Source organism: Balaenoptera musculus, chromosome 15 (assembly GCF_009873245.2).
Source record: "Balaenoptera musculus isolate JJ_BM4_2016_0621 chromosome 15, mBalMus1.pri.v3, whole genome shotgun sequence".
Classification (NCBI taxonomy): Eukaryota; Metazoa; Chordata; class Mammalia; order Artiodactyla; family Balaenopteridae; genus Balaenoptera; species Balaenoptera musculus.
The window spans coordinates 79,648,311-79,675,024 of NC_045799.1; the positions used below are offsets into that span (position 1 = coordinate 79,648,311).

A 26,714-nucleotide genomic window follows, 5' to 3' on the forward strand; every position below is an offset into this window, starting at 1 on the left:
TAAAACTAGCACTGACATCAGATCTGTAAGTTTATTTGCTCAATGTACGACAGCTACATAATGACTCACATTCATGATATTCCATCACTGAGGAAAACTGCTAAGAATGGTCCGTGTGTGAAATAATTCCTTAGAGAAACACGGAGTTGGAAAAATAATCACTGATTAGACCTTAAAAATAGTTCACTGCATAACATGACAAAAAGCACAAAGGCTCATTCAGAGAACATATTCGTTGTTCTCCTACACTGTAATAATTATAATTTCACCATGACAAACACCAGACATTAAGATTAAGCTAACACTGGTGTTTCTTTTGCTTCCCCCCCCACCCTTAAAAACAAAATATATAACTGCATGTCACTATAGCAACATCCAAAACAGATCAATTTGTTACGATCACTATTTGGTAGAGCAAACTTTACCCCCAAAAGGAAAAATTAAATTAAAAAAACTTTAAAAAATTTGAAGACTTAATTTTTTTTTGTCATAGGAATACATAACACCTACAGTATAAGTTAATAAATTTCAAGCTACTGTATAGAAATACAACACTAGCATGCACAATATTGTATCAATAGAGTAATGGAGGAGTAATCATTTCACTGGAGAGACAGCATCATAGGCAAGTGCATTTCTTTAAAAATAAAGAAAAGAAAATAAACCATTCAAGCTGCTTAAATATCAAGTCTTCCATTCCCTCCTTCATTTTTAGCCCTCAGATATGGTTTTACCTTGCATTATTCTAAAAAGCAGCCAGAGCCAAAGCTGAAATTTAAATGAAAAATAGGTTTTGTAATTCCAGTAAATCATTTCCAAATGCTACAAGGAAGGACACAACACTGCTCACTGGACATGAAGATAAATTAAGGAAAACCCCACCTACCCCCGCCCCCCCCGCCCCCGCAAATCTGTTCCCATCCGTGGCATTGACCTTAGGCCCCTGTTAGGGCACAGAAGCTATGAAGCTCTCTTCTGTTAGTTCTCCTGGCAGGTTTGGTTAGTTGGGACTTCCGCTCTAGCGTATGGAGGGGCCTTCGAAGGAAAGTCATGCTGGGTAACTGTGCCACATTACAGAGCATCGTCACACTCTGCTACCCTCACTGCCACCCGGATCCTGGTCAACACGTGCATTTCACAACTGGAAGCTCCATTCTGGTTTTAGCAAAAGCAACTGTCAGGTTTTCCTCAATTACTACTCATTCCTCTCCCTGCCTAAATAAAACAAAGAAACAAACAAGTCTGGTGTCATTACCTATCTCAGCAGTTCACGCTGTTACTGACCTTATAAAAAAGGCTGAAATCACATGCAACAGGTCGTGTGTTAAGACTTATCCAAAATGAGAACCAAGGACCTAAGGCTAACTGAAACAAACTTGTGGAAATAGCATCGTGGTTTCCTTCAATTCTAAAACGTGTACAGATGGCACAAATCAATTTCCAACTTCTATGCTTTCATTAAAAAGGAAAAAAATACATTAAAAAGTTTTGGTCAAATAGGAGTTAAGTATTTATTATCTGATAATTATTTTAGTTTATTTTCCTACAACGATTATTTGGGGAAGGATTGTTTTTAGGGAGGAAAAACTGACACACGAGGCTCCCGAAATTGGACAGAATGTTTATGAATAGAGCTCTTCCTTTAGGATTTTTCTACCAGTAAGCTCCTAGCACCTGAATTTTCACACACTGCACCACAAACTTTCTCAAAACGACCGCCAACTTCTACAACCCAACAGCTTTTCAACCCACCCGAGTGCATGCCCTGGGCACAAGGTACAGTAGGGAAGACTCAAGTGAGGAGTGAGACAGCAGTGCAGTCCCTGAGGAAGGAGCTATGGCAGCTGAAAAAAATCAGGATTTCTCTGGAAATATCAGCACAATAAATGACATACAGACCTGAATTTTCTCTATTTTTGTGGTGTTTAACGTTTCTATTAAAGTGATTAATCATTTTTGTGGTGGATTTAAGTTAAGAAGAAAGGAGGACAAAAAATCCCACAGCCATCTGCCAAGCACCTATTAAACAAAACCTAAAGTAGCTCTGATTCTCCTCAGGCAAGCCTTTTGGCCTAGGAGATAGATAACAGCAAAACCAACCTGGATGAGGCTGAATAAGGATGTAAAAGCCAAAATAAGAAAAACACACAATCAATGGCTTGATGTCACATATGGCTGTAATGTAGAAATACTGTAAACTGCAATTTAGTGTTAATACTGTCAACTAATCAGGAACTTCTGAAAACTGGCAAGGCCTAAACCACAAGGATAAATATACCTTATGTTCTAAGTCTATCAGCTTGGGATTTTAACTATTCCATGTCTGGTAGAGTACACCCTGAAAAACAAAATGCACAGCTGAAACAGATGAGCTAGGAAGTACCCAGAACTTAAAAGACAAGAGCATATGTACATAAAAATCCTTACTGGAACCACAGAACTTACTGAATGAGGGCTATTCCGTTTAAGTTTTCTTTTCATCTTAAAACCCTATTTTCTAGCAATAAGTTAAATTAAGGACAGCTCCACTTGCATTAATCTACAGAACAGTCCATATGCCAGCGTGAGGCTGCTATCCCAATACCAGCACAGCTAGCCTGACTTTCCACTAGTGGTATTTTGGCAAAAATGTCAAAGAGGCGATCAAAGACAGGACAGGTCGTGGGTTTCTCCTAGGAAGGTCATCGCTCCCTTTTCCCTCCCCCACCCGACCCCAACTCATGGAAAAATAAAGACTGCGGTAGTAGCATCAGCGTGCGCTGCCAGTCCAGCTGGGGGCCTTAATTGTTGCCTTCTCCACCGTCGTCGTCTTGCTGATCGCTTGTCCAGAGCGTGAGGTTGTCGCGGAGGAGCTGCATGATGAGCGTGGAGTCCTTGTAGGAGTCCTCGTTGAGAGTGTCGAGCTCGGCAATGGCGTCATCAAAAGCGGTCTTGGCCAAGTGGCAGGCTTGCTCTGGGGCGTTCTGGATCTCATAGTAGAAAACGGAGTAGTTAAGGGCCAGGCCTAATCTAATGGGGTGAGTGGGCTGCATGTGCTCCTTGCTAATCTCATGGGCTTCGCTGTAGGCCTTCTCAGATGACTCCACGACGGTCGCCCTCTTCTCTCCAGTGGCGACTTCGGCCAGGTAGCGGTAATAGTCCCCTTTCATCTTCAGGTAAAACACTTTGCTCTCATACTGGGTCTCACTGCAATTCTTGATCAGGTAGTTATCCAGCAGGCTCAGCACATCCTGACATACGGCCTCCAACTCCTTCTCTATTTTTTCACGGTAAGCACGGACCATCTCTATCTTCTTCTCATTACCATCTGCAGATGTCTTCTGCTCAATGCTACTAATGACCCTCCAGGAAGAACGGCGTGCCCCAACCACATTCTTGTAGGCCACAGAGAGAAGGTTTCTTTCTTCATTGGACAGTGGCTCATTCAGCTCTGTCACCTATTAAGGAGGAAAGATAAAGAGCTGTTATGGTACAGATGATGTCAGTTGGGTTAATCATATCTTTATGCTACTAAAACACAAAGAGATCTACCAGTTGATTAAAGTAATCAACAAACAGAAGTTAGGCTGTGTGGGTATATGGAAGAGGGATGGAGAGGGAAGGAGCAACAAAGACGGGAAAAAACTGCAACTGGCTCAATGGTGCCTGAACCCCTGCTTTCTCCCTAGAGAAGGACACATAGGCTTATTATCACACAGCTGTTCCAGGAAAGAACTATCAAGTCTAACTCTTAGATGTAGAGTCAAAATTTGATCTAAATTACAAAAGGTCAACAGGTCTCTCATGCAACATTACGTACATACCAATCCTAAGGATTTTAAGTATAGATGGCTTATATATCTCATCAGTTCTTTTTAAGAAAAAAGAATGACAGCTTCTTCCTAACCTTGCCCTGTCTACCAAACGTCAGTCCCATCCATTTTGGGTGAGAGTATCTTGCCTACCGGGTGAGAACATAGTCAGTCAACTTCAAGTTGACTTTTGAGAAACAAAGAAGTTTTTCTTATGTTAAAATAACATAAATTACGAACGCCAGAAAGGAAGTCAAAACTGGGGGCACGGGATTGACTCTGATCACTGACATATTAGCAACTTGGGGAATGTGTTTGTAGTGTCTGAATACAACAGCAATAAGATGGAGAGGTGAGCAAAAAAGCACTTCTGAGCTGAGGTGGCCAACAGGAATTAATGCTTCTTTCAATTGTGCAGGTTTTCATCATCCGAAACACTAAGAGCCTTGAGGACACTAAAGCAACGGCACACCAATGTTATGTATTTTTATGACTACCAAACAACTGCATATAATAAAGAAATTAAATCAAGTGACTAAAACTATTTAATTTATATTACCTGATTTCTGTGATGTCAGAGCCATACACCTCTAAGTGTCTGACAACCATACGAAACAAAATTTTACAAGAAGGAGTGATTGAGCCCTTACTTTTTTCCTATTCTGAGGTCACATTTTTATTTGTCTGGTTAACTATCGTATCTCAACTGGTACATACTAAGTCAACGGCATTATCAGAAACCCCAGATCATGAGCTCTTTCCTATGACTTACAACAGACTAGATGCTTTCCTCGCCTCATTCTCTCATGTACCTGCGGCTCCAGTGGTAACATGTTAATTGCAAAAACCTTCATACTTCTGCCCTTTGTTCTTCTGCCTCTGCCTAGAACAATTACCAGTGCTCCTGCCTGGAAAATACTTAGACAACTGTCAAGAACCAAGTTATACTCATGGCTTCTATGCAATCTTGCCCAGCTCTACTCCTCCCACCCCCAGTTAAACTGGCTACTCTCTGTTCCCTGTGTAGATCAACCACAGCATCCATGTAACATTATATTACTCAGAGATGTGCAAGGTACTGGGATAGAATCCAAAAAGATAAGCTAAAGTATCTGGGGGAGGAAGGGCTGGGATTCCAAGAGACTTACCTGTGTATGGATCGTTTACATTTGGTATGTATTCCTCTTTTATCAAGGAAGAGGTCGGGGTGGGAGACGATTATACTTAAGGAAACTGGTTGTGTAATTAAAATAGTTCCTCTCAGATACAATCAAATCAGAATGTAAACCATACATATTAGTTCATATGCTTTGCTTACTAATTCTCACAACATCCAGCAAATAACACACACTCATATTCCTAAGTTTTTGAGTGGTTTTTCTTATGCTAACCTCTTACTATGCATTACTGATTCTCCACTCTAACACTAGACAGCAACAGTAGCTCTGCCAGAGGTGGCCTAGGGGAAACAGATGCAGAGTGGGGGAACAGGGCTTTGGTTCTACTGGACTTCAGAGAAGAAGGAAACCAGCACAGAGGTGCTTTCTACTCTCTGAGAGCCACCCCCCGCCCTGCCACCGTGGAAACACTGCTTCCCCTGAATAGGAGGCTTATCATCTCACATCCAATTTTCCATATATTCTGGACTTTGGAGAAACTATTCCCAGCCCTCAGCCACTGTCACTCCTGTCAATTTCTGACGTATACGCAAATAACCCAGAAGACTGGGGCTTTCCAGTCCCGCCATTTACTAAGTGACCTTGGGGACAAGCCATTTCATCTGTCTGGGCCTCAGTTTGCATACAGATTTCTACCTCCTTCATAAGATTATAAGGGTGTATCAGATGAACGATAAAGTGCTCCCAACACAGTAAAGTGCTATAGAGATGTGAGCTATAGAGATGTGAGCATTTACTTTTTTTATTTGGCCAAGTCATGTGCCTGCGGGATCTTAGTTCCCTGACCAGGGACTGAACCCGCGCCCTCGGCAGTGAAAGCCCGGAGTCCTAACCACTGGACCGCCAGGAAATTCCCTTGAGCAATTACTTTTGAGAACACCTTGAATAACGTCTCTTCACTTTAATTCTCGCCATAGGAGGCCTCTGTATTTCTCACATCATCTAGTTTATCTTCTGCTCAATGCTACTAATGTATAAGAGATACTGTATCAAGTATCTCTTCTCCATTTCATGCTATTCTCTAGTCCTTAGCTCCCTTACATCACTTCCTTTCCATAAACTTTAATATCATATAGCCTGGAATAACTCCCCAGACTGGCTTTCAAACAGACTGAGAGGCCTCTGTAGGCCTGAGGCCCGCATACCATAGGACACCAGCCCATATTCACTGAATGTGCAGATACTGAAGACTAGCCGCCTCTAGAGTAACCTGATAACTGTCGCCAATGCAAGAAGCCGCGGTGCCTAAGGCCACTGAGATCGGGTTCTGGCCTTTCCCCTAAATCATGCTATCCTTATTTCAAGAGCCAGCAACTATTTAAAGCTCAAATTACCTCACCAGTACTCTATACCGTTAGGTCTCCTCCTGCTGCAAAAGTTGGGCTAAAGAGCCCAAAGGTAGCCATTTGCCTCAGACAAACTGGAACATGGAGATTATGAAATGCCAACATCACCTTTAGATACAGTAACTCAACCACATTTGGGACATACCCAGATGTTCTCTGCCACTGAAAAACTATGTTAGAGGGGAAACCTTTAACTCTAAAAAAAAAAAAAAGTCTGCTCAAAGGAACTAAGATTTCTCTAAAAACCTTAAATCAGAATTTTTTAAAAAATGCTTAAGATCAAAATGACTTGTATGAGAGATAATCTGTGATTTTTACATTAAAATAAAATAGAGATCCCAACCATACTAGTTTCAAAAGTCAAGATAATTTTTTTAAAAGGTAAAAAAAAAGTATCCACATAGCGTTCAAAAAAGGTTTAACCAAGATAGAATGCCTATTCAGTGTAGGAAGATGTGAGATATGTATCATTTGGGAAGCAAGGTAATGTCTTTCGAAACAGTCACTGAACTGTTTCTAAGAATGCAATACTTGTATATATGGTCCCCAAAATTTACTGTCATGGCTACTGGAAAATGTGGACAGTTTGCAAATTCTCCAGTTTTATGTTCTGGTTAAAAATAAAATTAAGGTTTCTGTTCTCAACTCCTATGATACTAGCTCAAGTTCAAATTTCTTTCAGTGAGTTAGAGAGAGCTGTTAGCAAAAAGGTTAGAAAAATCTGTTATTCTCACCAACAGTTTAAGAAATAAAACTCCCCAAATCCCAGCTGCTAAGGCATCAGATATTAATTAGTTATCAACTGTCCTCCCCTAAGAGTTGATGAGGAGACAAATCTTCTCTACCTAAGATGAGCAACCCTTGAGATTCTTGGAAAGCTATTTAGATGACTTTCTGACCCTGTGTGGTCTTGGAGCACCAAGTCATTCACAATTCTTCAACTTACCTATCGAGAACCTTAAATTGTAATGAATGCAACTTCAAATGTTTAAACTCCTTAAATGAAACTTGAATTAAGCTTACTTTACTTAAAATGTATTTCTATCAAGCAGAATCTTGTACAATAACTTATGATGGTAAGACGCCTTGACTTAAGGAAAGCTGAAAATCTCCACAAAGAACAAACTTACATTCTGTTCACATCCAAAAAATAAGATAGGAGGGATGAACAGGCAGAAAAAAGGATTCTTAGGGCAGTGAAACTATTCTGTACAATACTCTAATGGTGGATACATGTCATTACACACTTGTAAAAATGCACAGAATGTACGATACCAAGACTAAACCCCAATGTAAACTACGGACTTGAATACTAACGGTGAGTCAGTGTAGGTCCATCGATGGTAACAAGCATACTACGCTGGGATGCTGACGGTGGGGAGGCTGTGCGTGGGGGGAGGGGCAGGGAGCGTACGGGACCTCTGTGCTTTCCTCCGTGAACCTAAAACTGCTCTAAAAAATAGTCTATTAAAAAAATGAGTTAGCAGACACCAGGTATAACATTCGGTCCCATCAAGCATTTTCGGTCCTAGGAGTGCTATCACCTGAAAGGGCCAAGAGGCCATAAAAAGGGTAAATGCAGTGACTGCTATATATGAACACCCTACACCAAAAAGAAAAACGTGACAAGGTGCAAAATGAGTATCAGTGTCCACGTAATGGACAGTTATCTATATACTGTGCAGGCAGCAGAATAACCCACTGCAAGTAAATGTGACACTGTTCTGCTTGCATATAATCAGTCATGTATTCTAGAGACGACCTGCTAAATCTCAAATCAAAATTTTTGAAAATAATCTGAAGTCATGTCTTGCATATGTGGGCAAAATGCCTTAAACTTGAAGTACAGTCTGTACAAAAAAAGAGTTAACACAACAGCCTTGAGACTGCTATCTTTAGAAAGGTCTGCTTGCAAAGTTGACCCTTGGCTAGCATCTGAGAACTAAGATTTTGGAAGGGTTCCCACCATCCCCAATTAAGAATGGCTCACTGTCCCTAAAATGTTTGTCCGAACAATGTGGTTTATGCTAAACACACCTGTTTTCCTTCTAGGAGTCTTGATTTGGTATGTGCTAGGCAGAAAGTGCCTTTGTGAGCATCCCTCAATGGATGGCAGTGGGATAGGGAGGGTGGGAGGGAAGCTCAAGAGGGAAGGGGTATGGGGATACACGTATGCATATGGCTGACTCACTTTGTTGTACAACAGAAACTAACACAGTAGTGTGAAGCAATTATACTCCAATAAAGATCTATTTTAAAAAATACCAATAAACATTTTAAACATCAAAAAAACAAAACAAAACAAAAAAACCCTTGGGTACTGAGTCTCTAATGAGATTCCCAGCAGACATTTCACACACACAATCTGTGTGAGTCCCCTGAGAGAAGACTCTGGAAAACTTGCACCTGATTTACTCTGATCTTCGCCCCAAGCACCTTTTCCCTCTGCTGATTTAGCTTTGCATCCTTTCACTGTAATAAATCATAGCCAAGAGCACAGCTATATGCTGAGTCCTGGCAGATCACTGAACATGGGGCTAAGTCTTGGGGACCCTCAACACATATTCAAACTCTGCCTGGAAAGCTCATCAGCTGGGCTTTTAAAAGACACCAGCAGGACTTCCCTGGTGGCGCAGTGGTTAAGAATCCGCCTGCCAATACAGGGGACACGGGTTCAAGCCCTGGTCCGGGAAGATCCCACATGCCGCAGAGCAACTAAGCCCGTGTGCCACAACTACTGAGCCTGCGCTCTAGAGCCCGCGAATCACAACTACTGAGCCCTCGTGCCACAACTACTGAAGGCCCCACGCCTAGAGCCCGTGCTCTGCAACAAGAGAAGCCACGGCAAAGAGAAGCCCGCGCACTGCAACGAAGGACAGCTCCTGCTCTCCACAACTAGAGAAAGCCCACGCGCAGCAACAAAGACCCAATGAAGCCAAAAATAAATAAATTTAAAAAAAAGAAAAAAAGCTACACAAAAATTCACCAACTTAAAATAAATAAATAAAAGCCAGCAGCAATGACCCTGGATAAAAACTGTGCTGAAGGGAAACATTCCAGGAAGAGGAACATCCTAGAAGAATCATGAAACTTCCATGGCATATTCAGGGCCAAGCTCAAGGTCTCATCGATGAGAGGAGAGCTTCCTGAGAACCTGGGCTTTTCTGACAGCCACCAAATCCTATGTTCTTTTCACAACTACCCTAACAAGGTGGACATTGTACTTTACAGGTGTGATGCAGAGAAATCAATAGACTTTTTCCCAAAAATCACACAGCAGGACAGGGACACAAACTCGGGTGCTCTGGTTTCAAATCCTGGGCTCTTTCTCCCATCCTGAGTCTCTGATGATGTAAACCTTGCAACATGTCACAGAGAAAGGGCTAGTTTCTAATAGAGGCTGTACCTTGTTTTACTGCGCTTCACAGATACTGCAGTTTTTTACAAGCTGAAGGTCTGTGGCAACCCTGTGTTGTCAGACTAGCAATTTTTAGCAATGAAGTACTTTTTAATTAAGATATGTACTTTTCTACAACAAGGACGTACTGTATAGCACAGGGAACTATACTCAATATCTTGTAATAACCTATAATGGAAAAGAATCTGAAAAAATATATGTGTAATTGAATCACTTTGCTGTACACTTGAAACTAACACAACATTGTAAATTAACTGAACTCCAATAAAAAAAGATGTACTTTAAGACATGCTATTGCAGGGAATTCCCTGGAGGTCCACTGGTCAGAACTCCGTGCTTTCACTGCCAAGGGTCCAGGTTTGATCCCTGGTTGGGGAACTAAGATCCCACAAGCCTCACAGCGGCGCAGCCAAAAAAACAAAAACAAAAACAAAAAAACCTTCCTAAAAGGAATTTAAGACCAATCAGTAATAGAAAAGTGAGCAAAAGGAATGGACAATTGAAAAAAAAAAAAAGGAAAATATAAGTAGAGTACTCAAATTCATTCATTTTATAAATGCTAATTTTTCTCCAATCAGACTGGCAAAACTTAAACTTTGATGACTCACTGTGAAGGCTGATACTGTGGATAAACAGGCATTCTCATCCATTGTTGGAAACCATAAATTAGTACAAACTTTATGGAGGGCAATTGGGAACAGCTATCAAAATGACAAATACTAAGAAAACTTCTGCCTCTGCCATTCCACTTCTAGAAACTGATTCACCGCCATCATTTGTAGCAGCTAAAGTCTGGAACCACCTAAATGGTCCTCGATGGAAGTCTGGCTATATTATGATACATCCATACAACAGAATTCTAGGTAGCCATTAAAAAGGAATTTCTATGCTCTCACTGTATTTCTAGAAGGGTCTGAAAACAGAGTGGCTGGGAGGCAGTCAAGGTTGAGGAGGTTGAAGTTTGACCTGTTACCAGTAGTACCTATTCAAACAAACCCTCTCCATAATTTACCCAGTTAATCACATCCACAATTAAAGTTCAAAGTCAATTATGAAAACCAAGTTTTCAAAAAAAGCTCAAAGCCAGCAGTTTTATGTAAACAAGTTTACTGATGTAAATAACTCAAACCCACATCTGCTGCTTTGTGCTCACCACCTCACTTCTACCAAGAATACCTTAAAAAACAAAACTTAGTTGCATAAAAATCTTTCATTATATCTTTATACAGATCAGGGCTGATATATAAAATTCACACTATAGATTTCAGCCCTGTTTCATTGAACTAATTACTAATTCTAATATTTTTCCAGTTTATTCCCTACTTAATTTTATGGTTTCCAAATATTGTCCTTTCCCGTGGTTAGATTTCTTATACTGTATCACATCTACTGCAAGGACAAGGACAATATTAGTAATGCTTATAATGTGCATCTTTGTTTCATTTTGAATTTAATGGAATACGTCCAGTGTTTCATTCTTAAATACCAACTCTTTGTTTAAAAGATACTTCTATCATGTTAAGAAGTATTCATCTATTCCGTATTTTTCTAAATAACTTTTGTAGTATCAAAAATGAGCTCTTCACTAAAATTATAATTCCTCCTTGGCCCTCCATATAACCCTTTATGATTCAGTATTGTTATTTCCATTTTAAAGTTTAGAAAATTAAGGCTCAGAGCCAAAGAATGGAATGCAAATCTCATGGCTCAAAATCCCATATGCTTTCCACTATTATGACTGGTTCTTAACCAAGGAGGAGCTTTTTGTAAAACACTCTCCTTAGCAGCCCTAACCCTCAAAGATTCAGTATTGCATGGGATCCACACGTCTATTTCTCCAGGTTAAGAACTGCAGGACAATGTTCCTCAAAATGCTGAGTTACCACATGACTCAGCAATTCCACTCCTAGGTATATACAAAAGAAATGAAAACATAAGATCCACACAAAAACTTGCACACAAATGTTCCCAGCAGCATTAGTTAAAACAGCCAAAAAGTGGAAACAACCCAAGTGTCAACAGATTAAAAGGTAAATTAAATGTAGCATTATCCATACAATGGAATATTATTCAGGCATAAAAAGGAATGAAGTACTGATACATGGTACCACATGGATGATAATGAAAATATTAGGCTAGTGAAAGAAGCCTATCACCAATGACCATATATTATGATTCCAGTTACATATGTCCCAAGCAGGCAAATCTGTAAAAACAGAAAATAGATTAGTGGTTGCTTAGAGCTCTTTTCGTGTGTGTGTGGGGGGGGGAGGGGAGGCAGGTCAGAGGGCAGTGACTGCTTGCTAATGGGTACAGGGTTTCTTCTAGGGAGGTGACAATGTCCTGTATTTAGATACTAGTGATGGTTACACAACTCTGAACACACTAAAAACCAGTGAACTGTACACTTCAAATGAGTGAATTGTATGGTATGTGAACTATATCTCAATAAAGCTATAAAGATAAAACTGCTGCACTATGCCAGTCTATATAGCACTTTCACACGTCAATAATTAATTAGCTTATTTGTTTGACAAGTTCAGAATTCCAAATACTTCATGCTTCATAACATGTGGGCTCTTACAAAGAAAACCCACCATAATAGAGCATGAACCTCTACCTCTTATTTAATCCTCCTCTTGTGCCTTCAAATAAACTATGTAGTTTGACGTAGCTTAACATTTCTCAATAGCCTCGCCAAAAATGAGAACGAAAGCGTTATCTTTATTGCTCAGATATAGTTAAGCAAACTTGAAAAGGGATAAGAATTTTACATTCCCTACCATGGGTATTCTTCATTATGAAGCAATTCAATTCTGCCACTATGGGGAAAAAAGGCAGGAGAGAAATATACTCAAATAACAACTTCTCAAATTACAGACAATCCACACACACAAACACATACCAAGGCAGTGCTCCCCTCCCTCTTACAGACCCTGGTGGGTGGTCTTCCAACCCTCTACTTGGACACCTGTGAGAATTCAGCCTAAATCCACCTTTACAGAGTAAGATCAGAAGTACCTGACTTCAAGATAAAGCTAAGTTTATCTCCCCTAAAACTGCCAGTCGCTAGCCTTAAGAATTTTATTTCTTGGGGCCAGAATCACTTTTTCAAACAGATAGTCCTCATACTCCTAGGTCTTCTCTACTTAACTGTTTCTATGACCTGGATACAACTCCCCTCATCATCCGGACTCTTTCCCCCCAAATTTGCCAGTACTCTTTTGTCAGTACTCTTCAGTCTGCTACTTAGAATACAACACTTCACACTTTAGCCGGGCTATTTTCTGAATTCACCACAAATGAACTAACATTTATAACTGCTAGTTTTACCACAGATCTGCTTTTTTTTTGGTGGGGGGGCAGGGGGAAGAAGGTAAACAAGCTGGTGTATTTGAAAGTGCTGTATAACCTATGATACAGTGCATTTTAAAAGCAGCTCTATTTAGATATTATCTACCGGGCAGAGGCCAGGCATGCTGGTGAACATCCTACAATGCACAGGTCAGCCACATAAAAGAGCAAAGAATAATTTGGCCCAAATGTCAATATGGCCAAGGTAGAAAAACCCTGCTGCAAGTCATCAATACCCAGACCCAGGTCTCGCAGTCTTCCTCATATTACACACTCCTCTTCTATCATTCTTTTCCAACCACCTAAAACGCACTTCCAGAACTATGAAGAAAAATTCTCTATGTCATCTTCTAAGCCCTAATTCAAATACTACACTTACTTCCTGAAGCCTGAAAATTCCTCAGGCAGAACTACTGCTTACTCTGTAACTTTCACCTTGCAATTATACTGCTTATATCTAATGCCTTGTAGTATAACTGTATACCTTTCTTTTTCCTAAAAGGACTAAAGCCCTTAAGGGCAGGTAGCACACTTCACTCATCAGTGAATCACACCACAGTACCTAAACTGTCACTTCAGAATGTTTTAAGTGACATGAATCTACATAGGCTGTATCCAGCCCAGACTGTTTGTATAAATGGCCCTAATAACTCCTTCCAACCCTGTGTATCTCTCCTTCCTCTTAAATGATTTCGCAGCTCCTTCCATCATGAACTGGAATATATTTCTCCAACTCTATAATCTGAACTTGATCATGAGACTTGCTTTGGCTAGCAGAGCATTAGCAAGTATGAGGTAAGCAAAGGCCTGAAAAGTGCTTGTGAATCAGGGCTCACTGCTGGGAACCTTCCCCAGGCAAAGAAGCCTGGGTTAACCTGGAGATGAGAGGCTATGTGAAGAGGCCTTGGCCTCTTCATAGCTCTTCCGGCCCCACAGGAGCAAGTCTAGACCCAAACTACCTGGCCAGGATAAAGAACTGTGATAAACAAGAAATATTTGCTTTAGGTAGTTTGATACAAACAAAAACTTAATGAATATTAAGATGGCTATTGTTAAGTGCCACCTGCACCAAAGGTAACGAACAGTTGAATTTTAGGGTCAAGGTACAGGACTTGAAGCAAAAACAAGGCCACTTCATTAGCCGAGATTCCACCCATTGCTCCAGTCTGATCTCACTTTTCAACAACCAGGACAAATGCCAAAGCTCTGCAGCTCACCATTTAACCTCACAAATCAGGAAATAGATATACTATCCTCTAGCACTCCCTTGGCTAGCAATCAAATAACCCTATTCTAAAAATTAGTTAACCGGAGCCTCAACTAAGGAGCCCACCTGCCGCAACTAAGACCCGGTGCAACCAAATAAATAAATATTTTTTAAAAATAAAAATTAGTTAAATCAAAATTAGTTACGCAGGTTCTTATACAAGCCCATACTGACTCCCTCACAATCATCTTCTCTTTCATGTCTTTTCTCTGCTTCTAAAATTTCTTCTGGAATCAATGTCATGTTCACTTTCTTTGGGATTGTTTACCTGTATCCAGACCTCTGGCCCTACCTCCTTATCCAAGGCTACTCCCTCAAATTAATTCTAAACAACAGTTATCTCATCGACTCTGACAACTTATCCCCAAACCACATCTTTGACCTCACTCACAACCACTCATTTCTTAAATTTTTATTTTATATTGGAGTATAGTTGATTTACAATGCTGTGTTAGTTCCAGGTGTACAGCAAAGTGACTCAGTTAGACATACACATGTATCCATTCTCTGCAGTCTCTTCCCATACAGGTTATTACAGGATATTGAGAAGGTCCTTGTTGATTATTTTATGTAGTGTGCATACGTTAATCCCAAACTCCTAATTTATCCCCCCCGGCCCCACCCCCAACCATTCACTTTAAAATCAAACTGCTGGGAGTCCCTGGGCAGCCCACTGGTTAGGACTCGGCGATTTCACTGGTCAGGGAACTAAGAGGTGTGGCCAAGATAAATAAATAAATCTTAAAAATAAATAAAGCAAAAAGAAACAAGCAAAATTAAATAAAAATTTTTTTAAAAAGGGGAGTTCCCTGGTGGTCTAGTGGTTAGGACTTGGAGCTTTCACTGCCGTGGCCTGGGTTCAATCCCTGGTTGGGGAACTGAGATCCTGCAAGCTGTGCGGCACGGCCAAAACAAGTAAAAACTAATAAAACCAAACTCCTACCTATCCTTCAATGTTACCAGTCCTCACTTCCACCTACTAGACTTGCTCTTGAGCCCTCTCCTTTTTTCTCAGCCCCTTTCCTTTAGGTTTTATTTCTTCCTTGTAAGGTTCATCAAGATCCATCAAATTCAATTATTTTCGCATTAGTATCAACATTCCTATGCCTTGTCCTTCTGCTATACCATCTCTAAAACACCCAAATGCTCAATCAATAGAACCACCCAGCCTGCTTTCTACTCTTATACCCAAAATATGGGGCGGGGTAGGGGAAAGGGAGAGAGAGACCAAAAAAACTAGATTGTAGTCACTACAAATTAAGGCTTTTTAACCTCAGCCGGGCCCTTAGCACTCACTGCCTGGCAACCCTTGCTCACTACTGCCTCTTCAAAGGAAAGTGACCAAAGGCCTATACTTGACAAACAACTGCCCCTACCACTGCCGCCTCCTCCCTGTATGCAAACAAGATGTTTCTTCCCTCTCAAGATATTCCCATCAGTCACTCTCTTTCCTGTACTTTCCCATTAACATGTAGTCCAAGTTGAGGTTTAAAATAAACGATGCCTTTTAATCACATCTGTTTCCTTCAAAATCAAGTTTCTGAAAATTAGCCTACACTTGTTACCGTTTCTTCACCTTTCATTCACTCCTCACCCCATTACCACTGTCATCAACTGTCTTCCTACCTCACATATCCCATGTTCTCTTACGTCTTATTTTTTAATTTTAATTTTTTTAATTTTTATTTTATTTTTGGCTGCATTGAGTCTTCATTGCTGCACTCGGGCTTTTCTCTAGTTGCAGCGAGCGGGGGCTACTCTCTGTTGTGGTGCACGGGCTTCTCATCGTGGTGGCTTCTCTTGTTGTGGAGCATGGGCTCTAGGCATGCAGCCTTCAGTAGTTGTGGCTCACGGGCTCTAGAGCTCAGGCTCAGTAGGTGTGGCGCACGGGCTTAGTTGCTCCGCGGCCTGTGGGATCTTCCCGGACCAGGACTCGAACCCGCGTCCCAAGCACTGGCAGCCGGATGCTTCACCACTGCGCCACCAGGGAAGTCCCTTTCCTAATTCGTAAGGAATCTAACACTGCGGACCAATCCCCCTTTCTTGACACTCTTGTCCACTTTGTTAGCTTTCTTTCTTGGTTTTCTATCACCATCTACTTAGTCTTTTCTTCCTCATTCCAGTCACTACTGAAGTGGGATTCCCCAGGGTTCATTTTGACTTCAACTCTCAATTTTGCCTAGGTGACCTTATTATGCCTGGTAGGAGACTCCCACTAGAATGTTAGTTCTGTGAGGGCAGGGGATATTATATCCTCCAGGTCTGAGACTAGAACCTGGCCGTTACTGGTTCCTAAATAAATGTTTACTTAATGAATAATAAGTAACACTGAGTGCTTAACCTGTGCCAGGCCGTTTTAAGAGCTTTTCATGAATTAACTTGTAGCCATGCTGCTTCCATTTACCGCCACTTAAATGTTTCCTCAAACACAGCATGAGGGCAATTGACTTGATCTTCTCCATCATCTCTCCTTCCTCCTCCTATCTCCAGCCATCAAATTCTCTCTCTCAAATCTGCCCTCACTGCCCATGTCCTGGTCCTCATACCTTCAGAGCAGACCCTGCAATACTAATCAGTCTTGTCCCTCTGCCACACTGTCCTCCTCTTCAACTTCCACACTGCTGCCAAGGTTCTCTCCAAACCAAAAATCGGATAATGATCCTCTTCTGCCTGAAATCCTTCAATGACTCTCCAAAGCCTAAGAAAAAAACCCAAACTCCACAAGGCCCTTCATGAACTGGCCCCTGCCCCTATTTACCTCTCTGGACTCATTTCCTAACATTCTCTCAGTGCAACCAACAGTGACTGTTCTCAATCATGCAACAGATTCTGCTCCCTGTACATTCTGCAACTAAACAATGCTATTCCCTCTGCCTGGACATTCCTTCCTCCAGCCTTTCCCCTCCCCTCAACACCGCCCCCTCACCCCCACCACACTGCGCTGCTATCATTTCTCTAGGAAATCTCCCCTGATGCTCAGGGTGACTTCAGTGTCCTCTGATACCACAGCACTGGGCTGACCTTCACCTTCTGTGTGTGGAATGTTCCCACAGACGTTCAATAATCCCCTCACAACTCTACCTTCCCTGTGTGAATTCTGGATCAGTACCATTCACTTCTTCCACTGCCTAGAACACCTACAAAATATTCAAGTTAACATTCTTTTCTTCCTTTGATCTTCACTTAAATCCCCTCAAAACATGTTTCCACATTCCAGTTTGTGAATTCCACACAAGACCATATTATCTTTGATGAACAAAAAAGTCACAGCTTCCTCCCATTTCTTTCAAGTGAGGTATACTCTTCCATTCAGTGTGAATGGCATCCTTTCACTTCCTGGCAATTCCTTAAGACTCCAATGGCAAAACCATGGTACTTACCTCCTTATACTAAAAATTGCAAGTTCTCCTTTGTTAAATGGTATTTAAAACACACCACAATCATGGGACCAAATATTTTCTAAAAGAAAGATTACACTCATATTGAGTATTTCATCTTAGGGCTGCCCTAAAGAAGTTTGTTCTGTATTAAAAACCTGGATTACATAACAACCCTCTCAAGGACAACCAAATGGAAAAATATTAAATATACAGCAGTTTGAAGGAATTTCAAAGCTTCTGCAAACAATTGAACATTGACTAAAATTAATGAAAACAGATCATTGAGACAAGAGCTAACAGATTACCAGTATCCATGTATACACTTCACCTATGACTCTTTTTTGTTTTTTTAAAATATTTTATTTATTTGTTTGTTTATTTTTGGCTGCACTGGGTCTTCATTGCTGCACACGGGCTTTCTCTAGTTGCGGCGAGTAGGGGCTACTCTTCATTGCAGTGCGCGGGCTTCTCTGCGGTGGCTTCTCTTGTCGTGGAGCACGGGCTCTAGTCACGCGGGCTTCAGTAGTTGTGGCTCGTGGGCTTAGTTGCTCCGCGGCATGTGGCATCTTCCCAGACCAGGGCTCGAACCCGTGTCCCCTGCATTGGCAGGCAGATTCTTTACCCCTGCGCCACCAGGGAAGCCCTATGACTCCTTTTTGAAAACTAAAAAACCTTTTAAAAGAGGCCCAGATTTAGGAAAAAAAAAACTTTTAACTCAAGCCTTATTAAGCAAATTACTTAAACATTTCCACCTGTAAAATGGGACCATCACTTTATAAAACTGTTGTGAAATTAAATGGGAAAAGTATAGAAAGATGTTTCCCAAGTGACAGTAAATGTCCAACTATAGTGCAATATTTTAATCTGAGAGTGTGTAACTTAAAATCTTGTCTTCCCAAAAATATTATAGTCAGTGCAGAAATCCATAGAACAGATGTGAAAAAAGTCATACCCAAAAAGTACACTAGGTTTTCCTCTGTGGTCCAGATGCGTAGTTTAACTAATCAACATTTCAGGGTAATGCTGTGCCATAACAGCTTAGTAAATTATAGTACTGATGTGATTTTCACAACAGATGTAAACACTTGCTAAAAAGCTAGTCTTAATCATCCTTCATTAAAAAATATATATGTATTTATACAGCCGGCCAGATTACGAAGAGAAAAACGTGATCAAAATGCAAGAGTACCATAAATCCAAAATAAGAACTAGCTATAATTCACTCTGTTTTTGAGAATCTATATGCTAGACAGAGTTCTAAATAAGTAATGTTAATAGAAATATATTTTATGCAATTTTAAAGTTCAATTCATTACTATAGCTGTCTGAAGTTTACCATGTTGTTTTCTCTTCCTCAATAAACGGTTCCAAAAATCTAGCCTTTTTCTGCAGGACCTTCGAATGGTAAAAAAATAAAACGGCAGTATACTCACCTAAATTATTGATATCATTAAACTAGTCAACTCCATACTTCTGAGCATGGACTTCAAACCCAAGGTGTCTGGGCCCAGACAGCTAGTGTATGTACTTATCTATCTACCTACCTACCTACCTACTCATACCTACAACCAGTACCATGATGACTTCAAGGCAAAAATGATTTTTTTAAAATGCTTGGCAAGCAACAAAACCGAACAAAAGCAAAACTTGTTTATCCACATCTCCCTCAACAAATCAATTGGGTTTTAGCACTTCTATCGGATTGGTGATAAAAGCCAGAAATGACAAAAGATATCAGCCTTTGTTGTCCCCTTCCCAAAAAAGGCAGTAAAAACGAACAGTCCTGTAATGATAAAACCCTTCTCTAAACCTACCTGACACGGCACCATCTTTCCTCTCCCCACTCATGACCGATCCAGCCTTTCCTCCTCCTCATGAGCAAAGGCTGATGGGAAGCAGCACTGGGATGTCAACTGAAGAGAAACATTCCTCTTAAAATCAAGGAAAAAATTAAATTATCTGCCACCTGGATTAAATGCTTTAAGCAAGAAACTACACTTTGAGGTTGCCAAATCTGAACATAAAGAGATCTTGCTGGTAATTGGAACATCTGTAGGAAATAAGGCGTAATTTTAGGTCAATAAAAAGCCACCTTGCAAGATGGTAAATACCAAGGGGACCAGAACAGTAGTAAAGTATATAGATACAAGATTGGCCAATATGCTGACAAATGGTGAAACTGGTTATGGGGTTATATCATGCTATTATCTTTCTTTTGCATATACTTGAAAGTTACCATATTTGCATATACTTGAAAGTTACCATATTAGTTTTTTTTTTTTTAATTTTTTAAAAAGGTACTCATTCCAACCACAAGAAAGCAGAAGAGAGGCTTGCCACAAATAAGCTTGCAGTTAAACTTTCCCCTGTTTCAACCTCATTTTCTCTTTCTGGAGCAGAAAGGGCAATAGGGTATCCTTGAACTTTGAACCATGTGTATGTAGTATCTACCCAAACAATTACCTCTTCCAAAACTTTTGAGATACACACCAGTACTAGTGATGGTTTCAAGTTCCTTAAAAATTCTTAGCAACTCTTTCAAAAATTCCACTTCTGGGTCTCTGTCCTAATATACAATCTGTGTTGAAAGCTTTAGCCACAAAGATATTCATGGCAATATTATTTATAAATTTGGAAACGGCCTAAATGCTAAATAAAAATTAAATTATGACACACCCACAGGATTGTTCAGCCCCTGAAAATACTAATAACAGAAGAAAATATCCTTGAAATATCAAGTTGAAAAAGCAAGGTACAAAGCCCTGTAGAAAGACATGATGGAAATATCCCTGCATAGGGAACTATTATGGTGATACGTGTCATCTGTCTAGCGTCCTAAAGGCCAGACATTTTTGTCATCAGTGGTCTGTCCCACTGATGACAGCCTTCCAAAAACCAGAGTCCCTTAGAAGATCAGAGCATCCCAAAATCAAGATATTCTAAAATTTTTCTTCCCTACTCACTTGTCCCCACCAGCTTTCCTTGTCTGCAGAATGCTATTCTGCTGTTCTTATCCTATCTTGTTATTTCTCCTTATCCTCACGCATTGGGTCATTTTCAAACTACTAGACAAAAAATCTAGTGTCTAAACTTTTAAGTCTCTATTTTTACTACACAGATGTAGCTAGAAAGACCAGAGGTGAGTCATACGTGAAGAGTGGAGTATGATTTGAAAATAACATCTATCCACCGGGTCTAGCCATGCCAGGCAGGCCCTCATGGAAGCATGCCCTGGCGGGAGTATGGGATTGTTTGCATGGCGACTCTCCATGCTGGGCTTCTGCTGCAAAGACATCCTCATGCACTATTTCATGTTAGACCCATACAAAAGGAGCATTGTGTTGAACTGAATGGTACTGAATTGAAACAATTCAGTCAAAAATATTTTAAGCTTATTTCTACATCCTTAAAGTACTGGCACCATAGGCAACTTTGTTTCCTAGATCTTGGTTATTTGAATATGGTAGCTTAAGTGCCATATTAATAACTCCTTTCAGAAAGCTAAAGAAGTTTTAAATGATCTCTCTCTTCAAAACAAACCTTCATTTTTCAAAGCCTTCCTCTTGTTACCTCTTAGCCTTCTCTCACTTCTCACACCCCCACAGCTGCTCTTCATACTCGGCGGTGGGGGAGGGAGGATGAGGGACTCCTCCCGCACTACCGTCATTACACGCTCAGCTGCTCACTGCTGTCACTGTCATATCCCCAGCTCTGGCACCCCTGTTCTAGCAACAGAATTATTAAGAGGGAAAAGCTGACACTACACCTGGGTCCTACTCACCAAGTCTGGCTTTACACCTCTCCAAAAATAAGGTATCGCTTCAAAGATTAAAAGGGTGAGACCAATGAGTTTATTTGGAATTTTTAAAAAATGTCATATTAAAAATCTATATATGTAAGAACACTCATTTCTATCTACTTATTCACAATGCGACTAATGCTATGCACCACATTAACAGTATTCAACTTAGGTAAAGAAAAATCTACCTCTGTGGGACACTCTTACAAGTGATATGCTGATGAAAATTTGGTTTAGACTTCACGAGTTCTTTTAAAAGGAAGAAAAAAGAAAGACTCATGCAAAGTCTTACAAGATTTACAAATTTTTATTGTTTCTGCAAAATCATGGAACCAAATAAATTTAACCACTTATTTTAAAATTAAAGCTTTCTTTTGGGAATTTTTGTTGATCACTTTTCATGTACCTGTTTTCTTACGACTCAAATTCATAAATTAGTAAAATCAAAATTTCAAGTGCCAATCTAAAGCAAGATAATATAGTCTGGTACTAAACCAAAATGATAGGTAATACCTAAAATGGAATTTGGGGAAGACAGCAGAAAAACGATTATGAGAGGAAAGGCCATAAGGCAGCTCATGTTGGTAGCCTTTATAGCCTAGAAAGACAACAAATATAGGTTCCCTATAATTATAGTCTCGAATATCTGGTCAAGCTCTAACAAACAGAGCTTAGAAAATAAGACAAAAGACAATGGTTTATATGTGATTTTTTTCCCTTTGACTCTTAAACATATAAAGTGGTCTTTGCTTCTTTTTTTCCACATCTCATGGAATCTGGGAGGAATACAGAAAGAATCAGATGCCCTGCCAGATAAAACTGTTAGGACTGGTGATATTGGAGACAAGAAGTTGTTCCTGGCAGCCTCAGAAACACCAAAACAATGTATTTAACATCTTATTTAGGAGAAGCCCATGCTTGAATAGCTCAGCACTGCAGGAACCGGTGGCACACAGCAGGGCAAGTGTGTCTAACAAAGTCAGTCTTGGGGTGGAAAATGAGTGATAATAAGAACACCAGCAAAATTCCTATAATCTCCAAATAGTTAATAGTTGGCTCCGATTTCAGGTAAATTGTTCTTATTAATTTGTGTGAGCAACGTATAGTTTTTTTTAAGCTCTGTAACTTTTTAAATGGAAATACAAATCTAGCCAAAATAAGTCCCCTTTTCAATTTATGCTGAAAGGTTCAGATGTTAGAAAACAAAGAGAAAGGGATACTGATTACCATTGGCTGTGAGCCCTTCATTATTGACACATTCCTGAATCAGTAATGTGCTGAAATCCAGCCAGCTATAGCCAGACCATCATCATTTTTAAAATATCATCTTCCTATTTTTTCTAGAGGTGATGGCTGCACATCATTGTGAATGCACTGAATGCTACTGAATTGTACACTTGAAAATGGTTAGTTTATGTTGTGACTTTTACCTCAATAAAAATAAAATCATTTCCTCCACTTTTTAATAATTTAGAGTTTGGTTTAATAAATAAATAAGGCTTCCTCCAAGTACTAGGGGATGAAATCCTCCCCAGGGTCTGCAGTTAATCCAAAGAACTGTAATGAGGATGCACATTCGGCAACATCTTTTATCTCAATATAATCCAAAAGATACATATGAAATTGTTTAAATAATTAGAAAAGGCACTTAAGAGTCATTTCAGTTACTGTGAAAGTTAACGTAAAAAGCAAACTGTCATCTGTATTCTTTCCACCCCAAAGAGAACAACTGAAACCACATGACTCTGATTATAATAATGGCTGGCAGAACTCCACCTCTGAAGAGTCTACAGAGGTGTCATTACTCCATTAGTGATAATGGCTATTGATCTAGCCTGGAAGAGCTAGTAGGAAAAACAGAATATTTAACATGGTAAAAACTTTTTAAGTATATCGATTCCACTATGAAGACTTTTTTATATAATTAAGATAGCCTTTTGCCACTAATGCCTCCCAACACACCTGAGTTAAACTGCTTAACCCAGTAACTTCAACAAAGTTAGTAGCCCAGAACCTTTTCTGCCCCCCCCCGCCCCCAGGCAAGTACCAGTAGCCTACTTAGAATATTAACTTCTCAAGAGGCTATTAAAATCCAAAGGACAAGTCAGTATTGTCTAACAAGTAGGAAACATCTAGGTGTTTGCTCTTTTTAGATACAAGCCTACACATGTGTCTTAAAAGACTAAACTTCCTTCTTTCCTCCTTTCCAGAATACACCACCATTTTATCTCTATCCTGGTCACCCACCTACAACTATCATAGGTCCTAACTCTTTACTACTAGGGTAACTTCATCAGATGCAAATAACTTTAATCACGCTAGCATCTGGATGACTTCAGCCTTAGAAGAGAACTCAAGCGGTAGGACTGAGTATTTTCTTTGTATCTTCCTGTATTTTCCAAATTCTCTTATGAGATGATTTTTATAAACAAAGGAAGAAACAAAGTTTTGTAAATAGTTACCTTTTCTAAAGCACCGACTATATTTTTTATTTAATCCCCACAACTTTTTCAAGCAGGTGTTGACCCATTTTACAGATGAGGAAAATGCAGGTCAGAGGTAAGCCTAATTCCTCAAAATCACGGTAAACAGATTTGGAAAAGGCCTGCTGTATTTTATAAACTGTTTTTTCCTCCACACTCAGTTAAGGAGCAGAAACATAAACACAGCAAAAGAGAACTTTCCCAAATCCCAAGCTAAATTGTTCGGTAATAGATTCTCATTCCCTAACATTTACTGAAAATGCTCCAGTAGGAAGTCATAATTTTTTTTAAGGTTTTTATTAAAACCTGCCAAGTTAATAATTCGCAATAAACCCATGTATACAGCTCACCCCTGCACTATGACCATAAAACATTCTTGTTTAAAATTTCTATCTTTATTCCTTCATTGCCCAATTTTAATAGTCAGACTAATATTTAAAAACACGACTGTATCTTATAAACTTTTGAGAAAACTACAAATAGGAAGGTGAACAGGCACAGCTAGACGTCCCTGATTTGCACGTCTAAGGATAAATGAAATTCTTATTTGGGGGACCAATTCTCATCCGGTGGAAGATAAAATGCTCAATTCCACCTGGCTTATCTGCTAATTTCTGCATTACCTTGGACAAATGCCATTTGCATACTCCCTACCAACCCATTAGGTGCACTGCAGCCTCTGTGTCATTGTGTGTGACATCACTGGGTTGCTATGGATATAGGAGCGAGGTCACTCGCTTTCCGGTGAAACTAGAAATATGGAAAAATTAGAAGAGTCTAAGTAATGTGAACTAAAGATACTGATATCTGCTAAAGTGCAACTTACATCATTTGAGCTTTAAAGACAGCAACTGTGGCAATAATATTAATACAGCAGTGCTCCAAATTTCAGAATCAATTCTCTTCCTTAATGAGATAAAAATCTTCTTTGTTAATGTAGCTGGCTTAAATACACAGGCATCAGCGTTGTCATCTTCTGTGAACCAGTAAAGTTATTCAAGAATTAACCTGTAATACCTATACTGCTTCATTAAAAAGGTTTAACAGGCAAGGTACACTCCTCCATCCGCTGCACACTGGAGATGCGTTTTAAAACCTTTGTTACATAAGGCAGGAAGTTAGATATGAAAACAGTGGGAGACCGAAATCATTAGATAATTTTACATTTCATTTAATAATGCTCAATACTTCCCCCATCCTCTAATATCAAACTGGTTGACCACCCATTAGATGAATATAGTGTTACTGACAAAATGGTGCAATACAAGCAGGAATCTGCAAAATGCGACAACTGGAGATCAGTATTCTCTTTTCATCAGCATTGAGGATGCGCTAGTTTTTTTTTTTTTTTAAGCTTCAGATGCATCTAACAAAACAAATTAAAAAAAAAAAAGAAAAAGACTTTTTCCCCTTTAAAATAACTCCTCCCAGCCTCCACCCAGTCTAGGCTCTCTGCAATACGACAAATGCAGAATCTTCTGGAATGACTTGATACTGCCTCCCACCACCGCTTTGTTTGCAATATCAGATCAGAGAATATTTTTTCAACTTATAGAAAATTCGACAGATGTGTGCCTATATTTAAAAAAGAAACAGCTTATGTCACAAATTGAACCAGTCAGCTAAATTCACCACCTTTGTTTTAAAGACAATACCAACACTTTTCAATACGAAAGCCGTAGGAAAACATGGAGATGACATATTGGGAACAATCAATGAAAACGCTAGCGAGACAAACGTTCCCCCTTCCTAAAAGCAAGAGGGCTTGCTTTGGGGCATGCAGAAAGAGGAGCCTTTTGTTAAGAAAAACGTGAGCAAGGAGGTTTCGATTTTGCACCATTGAGCCCAGGTTTTCAGGACAGCCTACATTTTTCCCGGGGAGGTCCTAAAGGATCTGTCTGGAGAGGCAGTGGGAAGATTTGGGGAGGGGGGGAGTATTAGAAAACCGGGAGACCTGCTCAGTGAATGGGAAAGGCGCCGCCCAGACATCAGGGAGAAAAGAGGAACCGCATCCATGCGGTCCCCCGCCCCCACAAGGCCAGGCTGGGAGGAGGGGAAGTGGGGCACAAAGGATGCGCACAGCCCCTGCTCAGGTCCCCAGCAGACCCGAAGGCGCAGCGGCCAGAGACCCCGCTCCCGAGACCAGCCCTGCAAGACCCCGCCCCAGCGCGGGCGCGTGGGGAGGGCCGAGGCGGCAGCGCCGCCGGCCCTGAGGAACGCTCGGGGAGAGGCCGCGTCACACCCGGTCCTCAGCGCTCTCAGGACCCTCCCCAGCCCCCTCTGGGGCGGCCAACCTGCAGGAGCGACGGGTGACTAGTCCCCAAGTCGACCGCGCGGAAGCCCGCGTCTGCGAAGGGGCTGGGGCGAGGCGGCGGGGAGGGGGGAGGAGAAACTCACGTTCTTCATGGCCGCGGCCATGTCGTCGTAGCGCTCCGCCTGCTCCGCCAGCCGGGCTTTCTGCACCAGTTGCTCGCGGTCCACCATCTTCACGGGCTGGGTCGGGCCGGGCGAGGAGACCGGGGCGGCCTGAAGGGCTCGGAGGGCGGCTGCGGGCGCGGCTGGAGCCCGTGTGCCGGAAGGACCGACCCACGAAGCGAGCGGCTGAGGCGACGGCGCGAAAGCTGCGGCTCGAGCTGCGACCGAGGGACCGGGCGCGAGGTGGCTGCGGCTGCTGTGCGTGCCGCGGGCGGACAACCCC

At 40.8% G+C, this 26,714-nt stretch overlaps 1 protein-coding gene across 1 annotated transcript; it reads right to left on the reverse strand.

Annotated features, from left to right (window-relative positions):
• YWHAG (tyrosine 3-monooxygenase/tryptophan 5-monooxygenase activation protein gamma) lies at window positions 1-26,714 on the reverse strand. Its single transcript, XM_036825623.1, has 2 exons — window positions 26,414-26,714; window positions 1-3,437 (listed from the first exon to the last, which is right to left on the reverse strand). Exons 1-2 carry the CDS (start codon window positions 26,498-26,500, stop codon window positions 2,781-2,783), a joined length of 744 nt encoding a protein of 247 aa, XP_036681518.1. The 5' UTR covers window positions 26,501-26,714; the 3' UTR covers window positions 1-2,780.